This window comes from Artemia franciscana, chromosome 7 (genome assembly GCF_032884065.1).
Source record: "Artemia franciscana chromosome 7, ASM3288406v1, whole genome shotgun sequence".
Taxonomy (NCBI): Eukaryota; Metazoa; Arthropoda; class Branchiopoda; order Anostraca; family Artemiidae; genus Artemia; species Artemia franciscana.
Window position 1 is genome coordinate 31814136 of NC_088869.1, and position 21719 is coordinate 31835854.

Consider the following 21719-nt stretch of genomic DNA (forward strand, 5'->3'; position numbering starts at 1 on the left):
ATAGTTGTCAAAGAAACTTTAGAGGGGGCTCATTCAATTAGAAATGGAAAGTTCTTGTGACATTCTTAAGGGTAAAAGTAATTGGAAGGCAAAAGACAGTCTGCCAAATATTAGTTATATGGTAAAACACATTTTTTTTCAAATCATTTCAAATATTGGTCATATGGTAAAACAAAAGTAACGTAAGGTAAGTGTGTTTCTTTTTCCGTGTTGACTGAGAATAGAGCGTGAAATGGAGAAACGTCAAAACTTAGTCATATATTAAAACACGAATATTTTTTTTATTGGTGTTTAGCCTACTCGAAATTTAAGTTCTTTCCCCTAAGTTTTGACAATTTTGAAGAGCCTGGAAGAAACTTCTAATGCACATTTTTTTTTTTTTTTTTCTTTTTTTTAATATACACAAACAAGGCGCTTTTACTTGTGAAAGTTTTCTTTGACATAGTATAAAAACCATGAAGAAGAAAAAACGAGAGAAACACTGTAAGTGATCCAGTGGTGGTCCTTAGTTAATTTTGCTTGAAAACAGAGACTAACCTTATGTTCAAAATTGACATTAAAAGTTAGTTAAAAATTTGGAAATCGGGAAACTGAATTTATCTCTTTAGAAATGTTATTTTACTTTGGGTTTGAGCTTGCCTAAAATTGGTGCCCAGTGTAATTTTTTGTAGCTGGTTTCTGTCAACAGCGACACTTGTCTGTATTACACAAATTAATTGTGAATACTTTCAGAGGAATTAATTATAATTAAATGAAAACAAAGATTAGCAAAAATCCTCATTTTCTAATATATTAGATGCTTCCTTATTTTTCTTTGCTATATACCAAATTTTCTATTTAACCAATTTATTACTAAAGAGTTACCTAGGATGGAAGATAAAGTTTCATTTGTTTGTTTTTAGAAGTTTAATTTCACTTTGTAATTTTATTGCGTACAATATTCGCAAGTAAATACCCAGGTTCTTGTCTCACTACTGATTTTTTTTTTTTTTTTTTTTTTTTTTTTTTTTTTTTTTTTTTTTTTTTTTTTTTTTTTTTTTTAATTATTATTCCACTACACAAGTCTTTTTTAATATTCCTATCTCTTTTGCCAATAATGCTGAATTTAGGGTGAAAAATACGCCCTTGTCCTTAGAAATGTATTAATTGTTCTCTTTTAATTGTATGACAGGTTCAGTCACCCTAATTTGCTTACGCTTCTTGGTTTTTGTGCTCCGGAAGTCGACATCACAGGTGTTAATAGTATCATGTTTGAAGAAAGATGTTTAGTTTACCCACTAATGGTCAATGGCTCCCTTGAGGACAGGCTAGTTTGCAAGGTAACTTGGCTTAGTATGCAAGATAGCAAGGTAGTACCTTTTACCTTGCGAAAGTAGTACCTATCCAATACTTTTTGTTAAAAGTAGTACATTTTGGATACTTTATTTTTAAAGTAGTGCTTTTTAAAATTTAACATTCAAGACATTACTAAAATAATGAGGGTGGAGGCTTCGGGGACCACCCTCATCCCGAAATCCTAGACTAGAATACACTATTTTTAAATCAAAGATCTTAAAACCAGTAGTTATATAGAGTAGCGCCGTTTATTTTATCCAAGAATATATTACAAAATATTTTGAACATTATTTAGCAAGATAAGTCTTAAAAAATTATTTCTGTACTATATCCAGGAAATGTTTTTTTCCGCCATTTGTTTTTGTCAGATTTTTGTCAAACTATTATTGCTGTCTTGCTGTTCAGGGGTATTTCGACTCTGAATATTTAGTCAGTATTATTAGCGTTACTTAACTTTTTAAAGAACTCTTAAAAAAAAGTTTATACTTGCCATCTTGCATTGGTTGATTCTAAGCTTACAGATTTAATAAAACCTGGAAGTTTCCAGAATGCATAAATTATTGATTTTAACTTTATAGTAATAGTTGAGAAGCTGGCAAAAATTTTGTGAGAAAAGAAGAAAAACCTTGATCAGTAGCTGTTTAATCGTTCTATATTTTTATTCTATTTTAGTAATTACTTCTAACAGAAAGAAAATGAGTGCTGCTCAATTACTCCACCCCGCCGTCGTATTTAGGAGTATTTAATGTATATAACAGCTTCTAATATATTTAACATTTAAGCAATTCAATATTCAGCATTTAACATATTTAATGCAGCATTTATTGTATGTTGAATATATTTAACAAAGCATCCCCGTTTCATTATCATTAAGGAGGAAGGTTTATAGCTTTTCCTTTTTTTTGTGAAGAGAAATATCTGGAGGTTTTGAGTATGTAGTAAAGGGTTGGATGTAATCTCAGGAAACGGTTCTATTCTCCGTCATTTTTGACAGCCAATGGTGAAACATATTTTTTCAGTTTCCGTTAAAAAAAAGAGCGAATTTTTGGAGCTGGGACCATGTCCCTGTTCCTGCGTCTCCTTTTTGTAAAAAATATCGAATCCCCTCTGCTTTTCATGGGCAAAGAAAGTGGAAAATAATTTTTGTTTGTTCAATTATAGACCGAACAGCCACACAGTAGTTTTTGGCCTTGCTGTCTCTGCTGGACTAAACAGGCTACCTGCTGTCACAGGCCCTTATGCGGTAATTATGTATTGAGGCTGCCTCACTCTTCCCTGGAAGAAGAAGAAAATCTGCCAAAATCATCATTTTCAGACTAGTGAACGGTCTATTTTATTTGAAGGGAGGCAACTGTGCTCCTTGGGTTGGGCACCACAACTTAAAAAAAATCCGAGAATGGGCAAGTGCATAGAAAACATATAAAGTGATAGGAATAATCATACAAATCTAGGGAATCAGGTATGGAACGGACACAAAGGCAACTCCGGTTTGAGCGGTTGAAGCCATCATTACCCTCTATGCATCAAACTATTACCATGCCATCTATATTTTTGGTTGATTTTCTTACGGTAGCGGAATCATAAGGCTGTATTTTAGATAGCTGTGAATTTCTGAACTGCTTTAATTAGCAACCCTGGTTTCAAATCCAAAAAGGTTCTGAAAGTAACGGGGGATCACTTCGTTGGAATGCTCGGCAACCTTTATTGAAATTTTTGGCCGTGTAGCCTGACTATTGCTTTCTCAAAAGTAATAAAACTGTTTAACATTTCCCGTAAACAAACCAAAGTAAATAATGTAAGCCTGTCAAACTATTATTAAAAGTTAGAACAAAAATTCTTTTCTTTTTTTCTTAAATTAAAATTTTTTGTTTGGATGCTGGCTTTGCCTTTTAAATTTGTACTTCAAATTTGTTGATCGACTCGCTGCTGCCACTTTTCAAAATAATTATTTATATATTTTGTAGATCACACAAAATGCTGGTAGATTGTTATCTGGATTGACACCAAACTGTGAAAAAAAGACGGTATTAAATATGTTTTGTATGTGGAAGAAACATCCGCATTGCTAACCTTTCTTTTAATCTTTAGGATCAATCACAGCCACTGTCATGGGAGACTAGGACACATATACTAAAGCAAGTCATCTCTGCCATTAAGTACCTACATACCTTTGAAAAGAAAGCATTCATACACAGAGATATCAAGTCTGCAAATGTATTGCTGGATGAACATTGCTTAGCCAAGGTTGTGTTTTTGTTACATCTTGAATATTTTACTTTATTCGTGGTTAAGTTCAAGACAGAGGCATACCTAGGATTTTGACTGGGAGTAATCAACTGGGAAAACATCTCTTGGGGCTCAGTTTAGTCATCACTAAATTAAAAAGCTTGCACTTAATTTAACCTTTATAAATCTGAGAATGGAGGGGGAATTAAAACCATTCCTCTCCACGGGCTTAGCTTAAGCTCGGCTTTACATCGAATCCTAAGGAAATCTAGAGAAAATATTCTTTCTTTGATCTTTCCTTTTTAATCAGCTCTATTAATTCCGTCATGTGATCCCGTCATCGCCCGGGTGAGGAGGGGGTATCCTTTGAACAAATGTTAGCGGGAAATTTCTTCTTCGTCCTCTCCTACTGATTGCAGATATGTGACAAGCTAAATGATTCTAAAAAGAAAAACTTGATATGATATACCTTTGGTACGACTGATATTAGTAAGTTTTAGGTAACTAAACAGTGCTGATACAGTAGTAAAGAATCATAGTAATTAAATCTGATTACTATCTACCCAAAATAATATTTATTTTGGGTGGCTTATATCACATAGTTCATACAAATTACATTCTTTATACGGATTGATGTGTTTGACGACACAGCGAATAGCTTGAGGTGTTGTTTCAGTTCATGCTACACATCCGGCATGAATACAGCCATAAATCTGGTCTGACCGAAATTCAAATCAAAACTTTCGGTTTGTTGCTCTTGCCCTTTTGCTCGTAAGCAAAATCACAAATGTAATCGTTGTAATCTTTTATTGAAACAAGATATTTTACTTCACAAATAAAAGTATTTTTGCAATAAAAAGAAGCTTTCACCTCCTCCGTATCCATGTTTCGCCCCTAATCTAAATATGTTCTTTCGAAAAAAGGGGTGCTGGGGTGAATTCCCTGTCCATTCTGATCTGTAGCACCTTTCACGAAAACCTGAAAAAAAGAAAACCTGGAAAAAGAACTGAATGAGGCTTCAGGAAAGCACTGTATTTGGCCTCACGCACCGCCCCCCCCCCCTTCCCACCATCAGATACGCGGATCTTACTTTAATAACTGCTGCGCAATAATGCAATAATGCATGGTCAGGACAAAAATGTTGTTTTATTACACAAAATAGTAGTAATCTGCATGACATCATCTCTTCTGTTATTTTTATATCCGAGTAAGACAAGGTTTGCGGAATGAATGTTTATGAAGAGCGTAAATGTTGGCTAATTGAGAAGATTTCATTTAACTCGCTTGATATCCTGCCTCGGTGTTTTTGACGCTTGTAGGCTAGGGAGATCCACTGCGGTAAAACTGGAATTCTCTGACTCAGTGTCAAGATTCGAAGCATTGCGACATGGTATTAAAGTAGGATATGAAAACATACGCGTTTACGAGTTCAAGGCGTTTCCCCGTTGTTGTAACATTTGCCGGTCCCCTGAACATCTGCAGTCGTCTCGTTCCTCTGTAACATCAAAATGTGCGCGATGTGCTGGTCCCCATGTCTCAGATAGAAACTCGCCTCGTAAGTTGTCCCAAACTAATTAATGTTTGTATCAGTATTAGTCGTGTCTTTTAATATTTATGGGACAAAAAACAAGGATCTTACCATTGATGAACTCTAAAGTAAGTTTGACATTGTATGCTTGCAGGAACATCTTTTGACAGGAACGAGTGTTAATTTCCTGCGCCGCAGTGCTAATCACTTTACTTTCACAACAAATGCTACTTCTACTTCTGGAAGGCCTTCCGGGGGCTTAGCATGTATTATAAAAAAAAGCTCAGCTGTGTGTCTCCGTCATGTTATTTTCTGACGAGCATCTTCTAGCTATAAGACTTGGTAAAACTGTTTTAGTTAATACATATATGCCTCATGACTAGAAGAATATGACTTCTTTGAATAAATTCTCTAAAGCATGTGCAAGTTAAAAAACTCTCCTCCATAGAATAAGCAAGGATGGTTGTGAATTTATTATTATTGGTGATATGAACACTGACATAACGCTTGATTCTGTGCGTTCTATAAACCTTCTTGATAGTCCTCCTAATTACAGAATAATTGCAAAGGATCTATCTTTTTTCTACGGCCATAATTCTGGCAGCCTATAGGATACTGATCAAGTGATTTGTTCCCCGTTTATTACATCTTCAACAGTGCACGTCCAGGAAGATTCCCTTCCACGAAGTCACCTTCCATTATCACTCTTCTTTTCGATTACAACAAATAGTTCGGCCCAGTCAGATTCCCCTGCCTCTATATCGTTTGTTCGGAGTAGCTGGAAAAATGCTAATGTGTCACTATATATTTCAACCCTGGCCATACTCCTTGGTTCTTTACGTGCACCCTTTCATTTACTCCAGCTAAATGTTTGCTCTTCAAAAAGCAATTATGAACTGAATCAGTACTACAACCAAATTGTGTGGTGTTTAAAATGTGCTGAGGAGGTTGCCGTCCCTCATGAGCGAGTGTGAATAAATACAAGGAAACCAATATGCTCGTGTGATCCTGAACTGAGGATTGTGAAAAATAAAGCCAAATTGTGGCTGTGGATTGATAATGGTCGACCACAATCCGAAAATGTATCTGAAATAAAGCAAAAAACTAAGCGCGTGTTTAAAAAACGTCGGCGATCAAGCCGATATAAAGGGTTAGATTGTCCTTAGATTGTCCCGATATAAAGAATAAATGGGACAAAGTGATTAATTCATCTAAATTAGATAACTCAGCAAATCTTAATTGCCCCACCTCGCCAGCTGCGTGGTCTGACCACTATTCAGTTATATTTTCAAAAGTGAATTATGGAGTGCACGCATTTTACTCAAAAATACTTGATTCAGTTCTCCCGTCTTCCTTGACTTAGGCACAAATTCTATCCGTTTCTGTTGATGGTGTAATTGCATCTTTTGAGAAATTGAAATCAAGCTCTGTTGATGTTGATGGAATTAGTGTTTATTATCTTAAAGTAAATTGCCCGTCTTTGTTTTCCATTTACGGTTGCTTTTCCAAATGTGTATTCTCTTGTTCCTGATAGCTTTTTGTGTGGAACTGTCACTTCCGTTCTTAAGCAAGGTAAGTCTATTGAACTGTTCTTCTTACAGGACATTTACGGTTGCTTGTAATCTTAGTAAAATCCTTGAATATATCCTACTTCCTTTCATTAATTTGAATGCTAATTTTGGGGAGAACCAGCTCGGTTTCCAGTCTGGCATCGGTTGCCAGCACGTGCATCGTACTCTGGCTTGTCTTTTTAAAGATGCTTCTGGTAAAGGGTATGGTCTTCACATTTTTGTCCTTGATCTTTCTAATGGTTTCGATAGTATTGTACACAGTCAGGCTCTTTATTCTCTTTATAGTCACGGCATTAACCTTTCGCTGATTTTTCTTCTTAAGAGTTTTGATATGGTAAATCCTATCTTTGAATTAAAACTAATGGTACCCTTTTTTCTTTTATTGCCCCTGTTCGTCGGGGGGTACGGCAGGGCGGAGTATTATTTCCTAGTATTTTTAAATTTTGTATTTCTAGTATTCTTAAGAATATGTCTTCTATATGCTTTTATTTGGTTAACTGATATTTCATACCTTGCTTGTGCTGATGATATTCTTCTAATTAGCCGGTCTAAACTCAGATTACTGCTGACGGTTAATAAAGTTTCTTATTCTTTTATTAAAATCAGTCTTTTGCTTAACTTTGGTAAATGTGATTATCTTTCTTTTATTTTTCCATTCCCTCCTAAATCTCTAAGCTCTAAATTGTTTCCATCCCTCACGTAGATGCGATGCGGTGGTTGGGTATTACACTTACCAAAAAAATTTTTAACTTTTCGTTTTCGTTTGTGATTAGTCCGAGATGCTAGAACGAAGATCTAGATTCTACATCCCTCATTTAGATTCGATGCAATGGTTGGGTCAGAGATGCTAGAACGAAGATCCAGATTGATTACTATAAAATTGTATCTAATTGAGGCAAATATAATCGTATTGCCCTTGGAAAGGTGTATTCTACTTTTTCAGATCCTTCTGTTCTTTACCTTTCTGGGCTTTATCCTATACTTAGGAATAAGGATTTTAGTGATATTTGGGTGGCCTATTTCCGTTTTTGTAAATATCTTCCTCTTTGGTATAGGAATAGAAAATTTATAAATAAGTTTCATCTCCCGAATATTACTGAAAAATGAATCTTTACACAAAAGATTTCAGAAACAGCGTATCGGCGTTTGTCGCCTCATCATGGTTTAATTCTTTTGTTTCATTAATTTTATTTATTTAATGTTATTGTTGTTTAATGGTTTTTGGTGATTTATTGTTGTTTTTTTTGTGTGTGTGTGTGTGTAATGTTATTGTTGATTTTCGTTTGATTTTACTTCACTATTTATCTTTATATATAAGTGGGTCATAAATAAATATATAATTCTGCAAAGAACGCTTGCGCTACTTAACAGTTGTGTGAGTTGGTTTGTATAGGGGCTAAACATAGGGAATTATGTTTTAGGGGATAGTTTGTAAAGAATTTTAAGATTTGGTGAATTGTATTATGGTTGCTGTTTGTCGGTTCAAAATGTTAACCTTGTTTTGTCTGTGTGTGTGTTTTAATTTCCTGGTTTGTACTATCTTAAGTTATATTTTGTTCTTCGGGCTTTTTAAACGCACTGTATCTCTGAGTTTTCATTTGAGTGAGCTAATTTTTGATATTCTAAGGCTATTAATTTGATATGGAGAATAAAATCGCAAAGAAAGAAACAAATACATACGCATCCATGACCAACTGTTTTGGGGGAAATACAATATGTAATAGCTGATAAAAGCTTAAACTTGATGAATTTTACATATTTGTAGTCACCATGAAAAGAGAACTCGATAAATATGAATATTGTTATCAAAATTATACTGTTCAGAGTTTCAGATGCCTTTGGTATGGCACTCTCTGCTTCCAGTTCACTGCCACGAGCTTGTTGATAAAGTTACAATTTTCTAGAATTTTCTAAGTTGAAAACCAAAGTAAACTACTAAATCTAGTAATATACAAGTTCTTATGCAATACTTAAGATTGTTCTGTTGTAGAGTAGTTCTATGGGGAGGGTAAGAATGGTCTTGATCTTTATCAGCTACTCCTCTGCTCTCTAGAAATAATAGTTAATTTACCACACTATAGCTACACGGGATCACACCGCAATTGGAGACTAAATAGATGAACGCTTGTTATTTCATGTATTTATGGGATGTGTACAATTATTTGGTGTGAAAAAAAGGTTTACAAAAATTGCTACGCTAAATCTTTTATAATATTTTAAATTATGATTGTATTGTTTATAGCTTTTTCAATAGGTGACGCCTTGTACTTACCATAATAACCCAAAACGATATGACGTCGGTTCTAAATCGTTGATGTTTTGATGGCGGCTAAATGTATTCCAACTCGACTCTGTTTTTAAATCCTTTTTACACAAGACCCTTTTTTGGGAAAACTAGTATAGTTTTGGGAAAACTGATGACTTAATTAAGCATTCAAAGATGCTTTACTTTACGGGGTGTGCTTAATATATCGATATGCTGCAAATTATTAGAAAACGTCATATTCCACATCGTAAACAAACAGCCAGCTAGTCAATCTTGTAAGATTCGCGAATCACCTTTTTCTGACGAATTAACAAACCTGACGAATTCACTGGTCAGATTATATAAAATACAGGAGAAGCAGGATAGTGTCTTGAAGCAGCACGAACTGATGGGCATCACACATCGCGAGAATACGTTGCTTGCAAAGACGTACGAAGCTGCAGTAGAAACTGGGAATTTTAATTTGTTATTATTATTGTTTAACTTAACAAAATATTCTGAAAAGAAGTTTTTCAGACAACTGGAGGAATATTCATAATATTAACCAATAGTAGGACTTTGGCAATCAAAAATGAGCAGAAATTTCTTTAAAAAAAATAATTGGAAAAAAAAATTCAAAAAAATTAAAGAACCATATTAAAACTGAAGACGCAGAAACGAAGTCCTATAATATTTCAAAGTTAAGACTATCAACTATTAGAATAAACGGTCATATTAAACATAAAGAAAACCGAGACTAATATAGGTGGATAAATATATCCTAAAGCAATTAGAAATTGAAGTGAAGACACAAGTAAAACTTAAAAGAAAACAGTAATTTTCTTCAAACAGAAGTTTGGCTACTGCCCTCCCCCCATAAATATTCTAAATTCTATTGCGCCGTTTGTTCTTAACTGAAAACTAAATATGTTTTAAATATTTTTTTGTAATTGTAACTTTAACAAAGTTAAAAAAAAATTCACTATCAAATAAATCTTGAATTGCTCAGATTTCTAGGAATTAATATTATTGTATATTAAACATTCAGTTTATTTTGATTATGTCTTTCGAGCCATCTTGATTATAAGAGTAATTAATTTAAAACACTTGTCAACAGCGCTAGGTACAGTTAAATATCTGAACTGCCGCTTGTCTTTTACATCAATCCATCACGAGGTTTTAAAAGACAGTTAAATCTTTTTTTGAAGGACTCAAAAGAGACACTTTTATGGAAAACGCCCCCAGGAAAGTCATTCAAAATCATTCTGTCCTTCGAGTACTCGATTTTCGGTGTGTCAACCTTAAGATAATTGGACCGAGCTGTGTACCTTCTTGTTTGTCTTGTTAGACAACGGGGGAACATAATGCAAGAAAGCTCTACCGAACGAGATAAATCGATGTACTTGTAGAAAATAGCCATTGACGCCGCATCAAACGTTTCACTAAAAGACTGGAGAGAATCATAGGTAGCGAGTGAACCTGCCCTATTGGCCTTATTCTGGACATTTGAAATAATACCAACAATGTTTCCAGAAAACCAGCATACAGCGGGCATATATATTTGGCGATGGGCATGTAAGACTCGTAAAATGGGAGGATGGAACTAGGTGGTAGAAGGTTTTGTATTAGTGAGTGATCCCCAGCTTTCTTGCGCAGGAGCTTCTCACCCGTTCGAAGTGAATTTTTCAAGGGAGATCAGTGATAAAGGGTTGTCCTAGGAGATGAAGCTCGTCCATTTTTTTAAGCTTCATTCGTGAAGATCAAGCTGGAGTGTATGCGTGTACTTCAATCGAGAGATCACTCGCTCCTGTGTTTTCAATGCATTGGATTCGACCATCCAGGCAACGGACAACTTCTCAATTTTATAAAGTTCTGTCTGTAGGGAGGCTTAGTTTGGGTCTTTGTGTTTGGGAAGACTGTGTTTGTCGTGGTATCGACGGCAAAGGGCTTGCAATCTTGTAACGTAGCCCTTTCCTAGATGTGCTATATCCTCTTATCTTGTATATAAGCAGTTTTGCTTACTAGCAAAACTGCTGGAAAATGGAACTTTTGGAATCAAAATTGTTTTTGTTCCGCTCCTTGAATGCCTTGAAAACTTTTCTCGTTGAAACAACTCATTAACAGTAAATATCTGAAAAACATGTTTCGGTTTTACAAAATATATTTGGTTTCTACTTAATACCTTTTTCAAACACCGGAACAAAATCCTATACTGCACTGGTAAAATCTATTCTCCTGAAAATTCAATACAAGACTAACAAAAGATGCATACATCTTTTTCCTAGTAATGAAAATACTTTCTAAAAAGACAAATTTTAGCAATGTAAATCACAGAAAGACAATCCTTTTTTCAATTGTTTACCATTGTCCTTCTTGTTCTCTTTTTCTTAACAGTCGGAATAATATCGAACCTGTTTTAATTCATATACACGAAAAAAACTAGTCCAGGAAAAATATCTTGTGAGAGAAATGAACTACAGAGGTAATATAGAAAACAAGTTGGAAATAAAACGTTGAGCATCTGGGTAAAAAAGTAAAATACTTAAGAAAACGGGCAAAAGGTATAAACGGAAAATAGAGAAGAGAGACATTAAAAGAAAACGGAAGGAAAAACAAAAATCAACCAGCATAACCAACTGTTGGAACGCCAATTTCCCTAGAGACAGTATTGATGTCATTGTAAGATTTATTATCTTTTTTTATTATTTTGAATACATCTTATTTGATTTGATGTCTTTGATAGATTGGGGACTTTGGACTAGTTCGAGCTGGTAAAAGTGGTGTCACAACTGGTATTCCTGGTGAAACTGATAACCCAATGGGAACACCCATATACATGTCAATTGAAGCTGTACGTGGTGATATATCAGCAAAAATGGATGTATTCAGCTTTGGCGTAGTAGGTATTCATTTATGAATACTCTCTCTCTCTCCTCTTCTCCCTCTCCCTCTCTCTCTCTCTCCTCTCTCTCCTCTCCTCTCTCTCTACTCTCTCTCTCTCTCTCTCTCTCTCTCTCTCTCTCTCTCTCCTCTCTCTCTATCTCTCTCTCTCTCTCTCTCTCTCTCTCTCTCTCTCTCTCTCCTCCCTCTCTCTCTCTCTCTCTCTCTCTCTCTCTCCTCTCCTCTCTCTTCCTCTTCTCTCTCTCTCTCCTCTCCTCTCCTCTCTCTATTTCTCTCTCTCTCTTTCTCTCTTTCTTTCTTTCTTTCTTTCTTTATTTATTTATTTCTTTCTTTCTTTCTTTCGTTCTAACAAGATAGCAGTTATCTTCGAACTCTCTAAATAAGACATTTTGTTCTAAAGGTATTTTACACTAAGTAAATATTTAAGACTTTTCTTTTCTCTCGGAGGGCTTTCTTGCGAAAAAAAAAATATTTGCTGCGAAAACAAATTTATATACAAGTAAAATAGACTTAAGCAAAGGATTAATGCTTAGAAAGATGCTAAAATACCGTTAACGTTTCGATTTCCATTTCTTCATTTTTGTTCTTCGTTTTATGTATTGTATTTTACAGGTTATTTTAGAAGTTCTTTCTGGAATTATTGCCAGTGGAGATAACAAAGTTGGAGCCATAGTAAGTAACTTTATTTAGTTGTTAGGAAATTCTCATCATCCTTTTCAAAAAAGACAGCTCAAAATCACAACTTCTCCAAAAGAAAAAAAAATCAAAACTACAATATTTGGCTGGTTTATATGTAATAAATAACCAAATTTGAACAAGAAATCTAATGAGCTAAACATAGCAATTTAGTATCTCCTTTTATATGTGTATTATCTTTCGCTGATATTCTTAGTACTATGGTAGATACTTAATATCTAAAATTTCCTTGAAAAGTGATTGCACTATTAAAATTGAGCGAGCTGAAAAACTTTTTAATTTAAAATCTATTTCATGGTGACGTATGTAACGCAAGTTGTTTGAAACCATAAAATTTTCCATTATTTAAACCATTATTTTCTCAAAGAAAAAGAATAAAGCATCTTATTACCCCCACTACTAAGAACTCACTGCAGCATAAAACCGCCTGAGGCCAATACAGCTGCTCACATTCCTCCTCCACCCCTGTCTACTCGAAGTTTCATTCTTTTCCTCGCCTCATGAAGTTCCAATTTCCTTTAAATCCTTCTTTGTGATCTCTGTTGTCCAAACCTTTGGGGACGACTTGCTTTACGTGTTGGCCCTAAATAAACTTATAGAAGGAACCATTTATTGCTAAACTTAAATAATTTCAAATAAAATTTTTATTTAAAGACCAAGTTATTAGGTCTTTACTTATTACCTCTCATTACGCACACCCCCTCCCCATAAAATGAAGAAACGGAAACTCGATTAAAAAAGACTGCAGAAGTCATTACAGAGCCTTGAACTAATTCAATATACGTGCCATTGCTAGCAATGCATAGTGTATACCTTGATCCAAATTCTAGAGAATTTCAACGTAGCTGGTAGAGTGAAGTTACTAACGGAATATCTTTTAATCTGTTGTGCGATACAAAAGCACGATTGTTCACTTTGCCATGTGAATTTGAATCTTCTTTTTATTTCGGCAGAGTGTATAAACATGTGACCAGCGATTATTTAGTTTTAAAAAATGAAAATGTGATGTTTTATTCAGTAAGAACAAGTAAATAAGTTAATAATTATAGTGGGTAAGCGTTATTTGTATTTGTTCCATCTTTTAACTACTTCAATATTTTGGCCCTCTGCCCTTCAAACGACTTGACTTTATCCTCCCACTGACCTTGCGCTACTGCCGAGAGAGTAGACACTGTCCTTCTCCAGTAAACCCAGTCTTGCGCTGCCGTGGGTGTATCTTCAGGTCTTATACTTGCCTTGCTTAGAAAGTGATGTAGACTGTCGGACAATCTTGCTCTTGGGCAACCGCATGGTCGTTTACAACCAGCGACCACAGGGTTAAAATCAAATACGGTGTGACAAGAGGTTTCTCGGGACGCTCGGAGAAGGTGGCCGTACCAGCTCAGTGTACGTTGCGCAACTTGTAGGGAGAATGGAGCCTGCATCGCGCGGGACAGGAGGTTGGTTTTGCTGACTAAGTCATACTAACGAAGTCTCTTTATCTTCCGGAGTCCTTTGCTTTTAGTTATATTGAGCATCCTCAAAGTTTTGGTGGCTGCTGGCCAAGTTTCTGTGCCATATAGTAGGACTCAGCCTACAGATCCATTAAATATCCATATCTTTGTAAGACGACTGACAAGAGGGTTGCGCCAAATGCTAATAAGTCTCTATAGCACGGAAGTTGTCTTGGCGATTCTTGCGTTGTCTTCCTTCTCGACTGATCCATCACTTGACAGATTGGAGCCAAGGTATGGGAAATCCTTTACGACTACTACGTGATTTTGGCATACTTCAACTGTAAGAGTTGTGAATCGATGAACATAACTTTTGTTTTGATCCAGTTAATGTTAAACCCAACCTTGCTAGCTTCTTCTCTCATAACTGTCTTTGCTGTTTGAAGTTTTTAGAGGATGTTTTTCATGAGTGCCAGATCGTCAGCGAAGTCAACATCAGTCAATTTTTTGGAATAGTCTCCGTATGTCAAAGTGCAGAACAATCTTCGGAGCCACATCAACAAGACAGGACCCCCACATCTCAGAAGCTTATCAGCTATTCCACAGCAACCAGACATGCAGCTATTTTTTAATCTCTTTATAATCTATATATTTTTTCGAGGGAAAAAAGCTCTTTTTCATTACTACCAAGTAGCACCGTAGGTGCAAGCGATGCTGCTCTTATGAGATATGGGTTAGGATATGGGACAACGTCGGAGTTAAAAAGGGTGGCGAAGTGAGGCTTCCATCTCCCAAGCCGGGCGGACTCATATGGGAACGAGGATCCATCAGGAGCAAGTATGGGGCCAACTGAGATGACTTCCATAGAAATGGGTGCACGGAGATATCTATATAGTGTCCCAGAGTCGCCTTTGCTGACAGCATTTTCTAGCTGCTTAGTCTTGTCTTCGACGAACTGTTTCTTGTCGTGATGGACAAGTTTATTTCTCAAGCCGTTCATCTAGCGATATGCTGACGTATTACCGCTAAGGCGAATCTCCCGGCGTTGTTCTATAACTTTCAGGGTTTTGTCTGACAGCCATTGAGCTTTGCGCGAATACCTTCGACCAGCAGAGGACTCAGCAGCTTTTGGGATATTGCTCTTAAATTTTCCTCACGCTCCCTCGGAATCAGGTAGGGACTCGAGACATTCAAATTTATTTGATACTTTCACAGCAAATTGTTCTCTGATACTACAGTCTTTCAGAATGTGAAGATTGAATCGGGGAGCTCTAGCACCTGACCGCCATTTCTTGAGACATAGACGAAGAGATACACCCACGAGTCTGTGGTCGGTATTGCCTACTTCAGTATGTTTGTTTGTTTAGCTACCTGTATGTTTAGCAGCTGGTGAAAAAACGATCTCCATCTCTGATTTAAATTACTTAATCTATCATCTTCCTTGTCTTCTCGTCGTTGCTGTACCAAGTATATTTGTGTATCCTCTTCCCTTGAAAAAAAAGTGTTTGAGACAGCGATGTTATTTGCTACGCAAAGTTGCAAGAGACGTGTTTCATTTCATTAACAGGGTCTAGAGTTGTTGCTCCACCTATCACTCTACTCCATATGCCAGCTGGGTCGGATACATTGGCATTAAAGTCACCGAGAAGTGTGATAATGTCATGGGGTGGTATCTGCGACAATTATGCTGACAGCTGAGAGTAAAATTCTTCTTTTGTACACTCATCAGCATCGTTGGCTAGGGCATAACAGACTCCAATGCTTGTGCTGAAGCCATGCTATCATTATTCTTTCGGAGATTTGCTGTGATGATATAAGGCACTTCTTTACATTCGCAGTCATGACAAGGCCTACATTATTCCGGTGGACAGACGCGTTTCCAGACCCAAACAAGTAATATCCACCCTCAATAAATTCGGAGTTACTGCCGAGAAGATGTGTTTAGTGATGCCAGCTATTGAGATTTCATTGCTTTTCAACTCCCGAGCGAGTAGGACTTCTGATCCAGGGAATTTAGCGTCAAAACATTCCAGGTGGCGATTCGAAAACCACCTTGGTCAATCAGGTTTAGTCGTTGGTGAGACCTCTTTCTATATGCAGGCAGGGGTTGATAATCAGAAGGGGTTAAAGTATCCGAGGCAGTGTCTGTTGTTATCGTGGCAATTATTTTCAGATAAAGGGTCGCCGGCCCTACCGATCCTAGGCCTGTGGATTTGTGGTCCGCTAGGGATGGCTCAACTCACCCGAACAGGTTTGAGTCAGTCCTTTGATGTGGCTGTTGTCCATAAACAATTGGATCTTACACCCTGCCGCAGTTGTCCTCCTATAGAGGATCCTCTCGCGATGGTGTTCTATTTCACCATACTATTTAACCCATTACTGGGAGGAGGTTTGTAACTTATGGAACGTGTCCACACGCCGTTGGGCCCTGCTGAGTGTACATTCGAGGAGCCTTCTTCTTCCTCCACCTGTATTTGCGGCCCCCGGATGAGGGTGCCCCAATTTCTATAATGGACCCCCAGGAAATATGTACCCCTTGGTCCGCGCCTCCTGTGTAGTTACCCTACATTTTTAGTATTGTGATAGTTTCTCTTATTTTTTATTATTATTATTTTGTTTACTTACTATTGGAGAATAATATTAAGCAAATCACGACCAGGATTGGTACCTACTATATTTTAGCATTTGTCTTGGTGATTTAGATTTCTCTTAGTTTTTTCTTGCCGTTTTGATATTCTTTTGTTGTTTATAAGCCATTTTTTCACCGGCCTTTTTAGACTTTATCAAAGAAGCTACATTTTAGTTTTTTCCACAGAAGGCTAATTTTGACATTTTTGGAAGGCTATAAGTCGGATTGATGTTGTTGATGAAAAAATAAATGAAGACATCGTTTTAGCATGTTTCCATTTTTACTATATCTTTTATTGAAGTCTAACCAACCTCGTTACGATAACTTTTTGACCTTGTTTTCCTTGCAAAAGATAGCCTCCCTCCAAAACGAAAGGGCAGATCCCTCACTTTTTTTTCAAAAATTAGTTAGAAACTAAGTAAGATTCTGCTGTTATGGGAGAAAACTATGATTGCCTTTCCCCCGACATTAAAGTTTTTCTTGTCTACCGAAGCTTTTCCCGTGATGTATGTTGTATAAGAAAAAACCGGTTTATTTCATTTACTCATTTTTTTTGTTCCTCTGTACCGCTCTGTGTCTAAATTCATTCTTTAAAAAAAAAAGAAAAAAATGGAGTGGTTAACGGGTGATGGGCTGAGTGAAGAGTAGCTAAGGATAAATGCTCTTTTTCTTCTTTTTTTCAATCTCTTTGTCTTATTTTATTGATCATTTAGAAAATAGATCGTTTTAGATTAGTAGATTAGTTTTTTGTATGTACTATTGTATCCAGGTGTCCCCATGCATTTGCTTTAATGACTGATTAAGGGGGTTTATTGACCCCTCTCTAGTTGGCGGTGTTCGTTAAAATTTTTAAGAATGTGATGAGCTGAAAAAAGCTACTTGAAACAATGGTCGACATATCAGTACAAAAAGAGCCGTAAAAACTCCTGGGTGCTGCCATCCCTTTCTCAAAAACATCGGAAACGCAAATGCTTTATTTGAAGGTATTCTTTATCTTTAATCATCGTTCCACTCTTCCATGAATTGTTTGTTTAAGGTCATATGTTTAATAATCCCACTAGATTTTTTAAACAGATTATATAGAAAATACTTTCATAAATGTTATTTGTAAGTGCCAAAATAGTTTTTCTGCAGTTGTTTAAGTTGTGTTATGGTTGAGCTCTAAGCTAAGTGGAGGTGCAACTTAACTTAAAATTCATCCCGAACTCTGCGTTCCCTACCCTTGACTTAAATTACTTCTAATCATTGCTCTCGAGTTAAATTACGGGCAGAGCAGGATAGTTTATTTTTATTTGTGTTACACCGTAGCTGACGATCTCTTACATGAATTACTCACCGTCTTTAGCCCAAGTATGGAATATTGGAAGACAAGGAGCAGACTCTTTTTAACGAAAAATGACTCAAAACGAAACTGCAGAAATATTTTCAGCAAGTGAACAAACATTTGCAGAAAAAAGTAAACATTTAGGCAGAGACCTCCTCTCGGCCATCTTCAGTATGAACCCAGAAAATATTAAAACTTAAAAACGCGTACAAAACATCCGACAGTGAAAAAAGTCACCTTTGCACTGTAGATGTAAAAAGGTGACTCGTCCATCTCTTTTACAAAAAAAAAATGTATGTAATTACAGTGTAAAGCAGCTTGTTTGGAACGATTTTTTGTAAAAAGCAAGTTTTGACTTACCTGGACTATGAAATATCCTTGAAACACTGATATTTCATGTGGAAATTTGATACATTTTTGCAAAAATGCCCTTTATTTAAAGAGAACTTTTTTAAGTATTCTTGGATGTGGACCTTCCTGCACAGCTTAAAAGGGGCCTTGCCACATGGGGTAAGTAAAGGATGTTGTCACTTTTTTTGTTTATTTTTGTTTTCTTTTTTTAAAATAAAATATTTGGAAAGACCTGTACGGAGTTTCAGACCCTAATGACTAAAAATGAGAAAAAAACTGGTCGCAGGTTTCAACGTGGCTGATAAGAAAGGAAGCGATGTGGGTTTCCTTTCTGATCGTCTCTCGTATTTGTTGGAACCATCCTTTGCTCTTTATTCTAGGTTATAAGCCCAGATGGCGCATCAATGATAGATGTTGACCCTAAGGCAGGAGATTGGCCTGAAGAATTGTGCAGCAGTTTGTTTCAGCTTGCAACCATATGTTTCGGTTCAAAGCAAGAGAGACCAACTTCAACTCAAGTATATTCGGAATTGTCGAATATTGTCGATTTTTGGTTAGAAGGTGTCGCTGTATGAGAATATGAATCTGCATACTACTGCCTAGAATAAAAAGGGTTTGTGCATTTATAAACTTAATACTTCAACAACGAGGATATGTGTTGTTGTATGGTAGTCTATATAGCACTTGTTTTTCGCCTACCTAATTAAAACTCCAATTACAATTAAGCACAAGTCATATAGAAATACAATATAAAAGCTATTCTGCAGTTATCCAAGTCAAATATCGTTCTTATTGAGAAGGTATTTCTAATTTCAGATAACCTAAATTATGAAAAAAATTCGAATCCACATACTGAACTCTCAATTATATTTTCTTTTGAGCTGGAAATTGAACTTAAAATTTTCTCTTGAGTGTTCTTCTTTTATTGATTTCGTTTTTTCTGTTGTTGTTACCCTTGTTTCTGTTGTTCAATATATTGGCTAATTTAATATTTTTAAAGAGTGTTTTGTTATGACGTTAAAAGCGTATACATGCAGTGGACCTATGCCAGTTTCATCATTAGCGCTGCATTGATTATATTGTTGTGTTTTTAAGGAATGATAAACAAAGAAGTGTTTGTAAGCGACTTTATCAAGTTGATAATTTGAAGATATATTAAGATATTAAATAAGGATGTTAGAGATCCAGACATTTTTTTTTATACCACTCCTTATTTTGTTTTCGATAATCATCAAGCAATAGCTTTCACTTGAAAAAGCACACAGTTAACAGGAAACAGTTAGTAAAATACTACCAAGATAGTATGATAGCGTAGAGTTTAATCAAACGTATTTTTAGAACGGTAGAACAGAGCTTCCCTGAAATGCTCAATTCTCAACTTTGTGTGCCTTAGGTACAGCCCCGCAAACCTGACCTAGTAAGGAAAAGATAAAGACATGGTTCTCTGTTAACTTTCCTGAGTTCGTTATATGAAGAGGTTCATATGACCAAAACCGAAGAGCGGATCCTGCACCTTCTCTGGAACTAGGCTCATCTGATTCTAAGAGTAGTCCGGGGGTTTTGCAATTCCCGATAGCCTTTGAGGAGGCGTACTTTAGAACAAGTAGGCAAGACGACCAATGATTAAGAAGAAAAAATGTTTCAATGCCTCTAAATCAAAGACTACCAGACATAATGTTATGTACTGAGCATGTCAAAATCAAGCCACGTTTTTAGGTACATATTATATTTTTTTTTAATCCAGAGATAAATATAAATATTAATATGTAAATATAAATATAATAAATATTATATTTTTTTAATCCAGAGATAAATATTGTCCCTCAAAAACTAGTTTTTATTGTAAAATTATTAAAATGTTTGATACAAACTTTGGTTTTAAATTCAACCATATTAGTATCTGTTGTGGAGCTTACGATTTGTACAATATTATTTTAAAAAAAAAAAACAATTAAAAAACAACTTTTTTAAAGAAGAGCAAAGAGTTACGTTAAACTAAAGATGACCAGAAATGAAGTCAAACAATATTTCAAGCGTAAAATGATCATAAATCACTTTCAGTAAATAAATGAAACGCCAAAGCGATTGGATGTTAAAATAAAGAACCAAGTCCAACTTGAAATGAGCAGAAACTACCACAAAGAGGAGCAAGTCTTACGCTCCCTGTGTCTTCTACAAACTAGAACTTAAAATTGAAATTTACTATTTTTATTTCTCATAACATAAGAAAGTCACCACCATAACCAAAATTACTGAAAAGAACAAATGAATGTGGATTGAGAGTTTGATAAATACTGATATTCATTCCCAAAAGACTCAACAATTTTGGATTTACTAGAGTTATAAAAGAAAAAAAAACATTTAAATTTACTTTGTTTCCAGTAAAGTGCAAAATATGTTCTGATTCCTTGAAGGCACATGAGGCGGTAGACCAAATCCTCGTGGTGGTAGTTTCTGCTCGTTTTTAGTTTGACTCGGTTCTGTATTCTAATTTCTGTTCGTTGTGGGTATCATTTATTTATTGATAGTGATTTATGGTCATTTTACGCTTGAATTATCATTTGACTTTATTTCTGCTCATCTTTGGTTTAATGTAGCTCTTTTTTTCTTTCAAAAACTTCTTTTGGGAAAAAAGTTTAATTTGAAATTAATTTCTGTTTGTTTTTCATTGAAATTTTTTTATTGGTTAAGAAAAGAACTTTTCAAATCTTTTCGATTTTTCCCTATAAGAAGCCAGATTTTGGACTATTATTGCACAGTTTTGGACAATATACTATTTACATATTATACAAAATTGGGCATAAAATTTTAATAATAATTGTACTATTATGCTTTGGATTGATGGATACGGGGAATAATTTTCAGAAGCATCGTGTTGAAAGTCTGCATAACCTTTGAGGCTTTATAAGATAGTTAGTCTAACACCATCTTGTTAGAATCTTGAGTATTAACACATATTAATCAGCCATTCTCCTTCATATGCCCTGAAAATTTCAATTTAATTCCTTCAAATGTCCGCAAATATCGCAGATATGCCCTTTAGACAACAATTGATGCACATTTTATATTTTGTTTTAGTTCCACTTCCCACTCACATTTCCTGGCAGTTTTAACTTGATTTCCTTAACCACTCCTGGGTTATCGCTGATATGCCTTTTTGGCAAAAATCGGGTGCAAATAATGTCTGATTTAGTTTAATATTCCCAAGAACATGTCCTGAAATTCCAACGGAATACTCTTAGTTTTCCTGGGATTTTACAGAGACGCCCTTTTGACAATCTAAACACACATAGTCTCTTTTGACTTTACATCCCCCTCAACTTTATCGGACGGTTTCAGCTTAATACCATATTTCACTCCTGGGATACTGCATCACACTTTTGACAACCTAGACGCACTTAAATTACTTTGTTTAGTTCAATAGTAGTAAAAGTAGCACTAGTAGAATAGTAGCAGTACTCATGGTCACAGTAGTAGTAG

At 35.6% G+C, this 21719-nt stretch overlaps 1 protein-coding gene across 7 annotated transcripts in view; it reads left to right on the top strand.

Moving 5' to 3' along the window:
* LOC136029164 (interleukin-1 receptor-associated kinase 4-like) overlaps nucleotides 1-19228 on the top strand; it is a 102428-nt gene extending 83200 nt beyond the window's left edge. For 5 of the 7 annotated variants that reach the window (XM_065707264.1, XM_065707265.1, XM_065707263.1 and 2 more), the window contains 3 exons: nucleotides 11649-11804; nucleotides 12419-12478; nucleotides 18620-19228. In XM_065707264.1, the coding sequence (XP_065563336.1) occupies nucleotides 11649-11804; nucleotides 12419-12478; nucleotides 18620-18814 (411 nt within the window). In that variant the 3' untranslated portion in view covers nucleotides 18815-19228. Of the gene's footprint in view, nucleotides 1-1171; nucleotides 1320-3423; nucleotides 3580-11648; nucleotides 11809-12418; nucleotides 12479-18619 lie in introns of all 7 variants that reach the window. The other 2 variants (XM_065707266.1, XM_065707269.1) reach the window with 2 other exon arrangements.
* Nucleotides 19229-21719: the final 2491 nt, after the last annotated feature.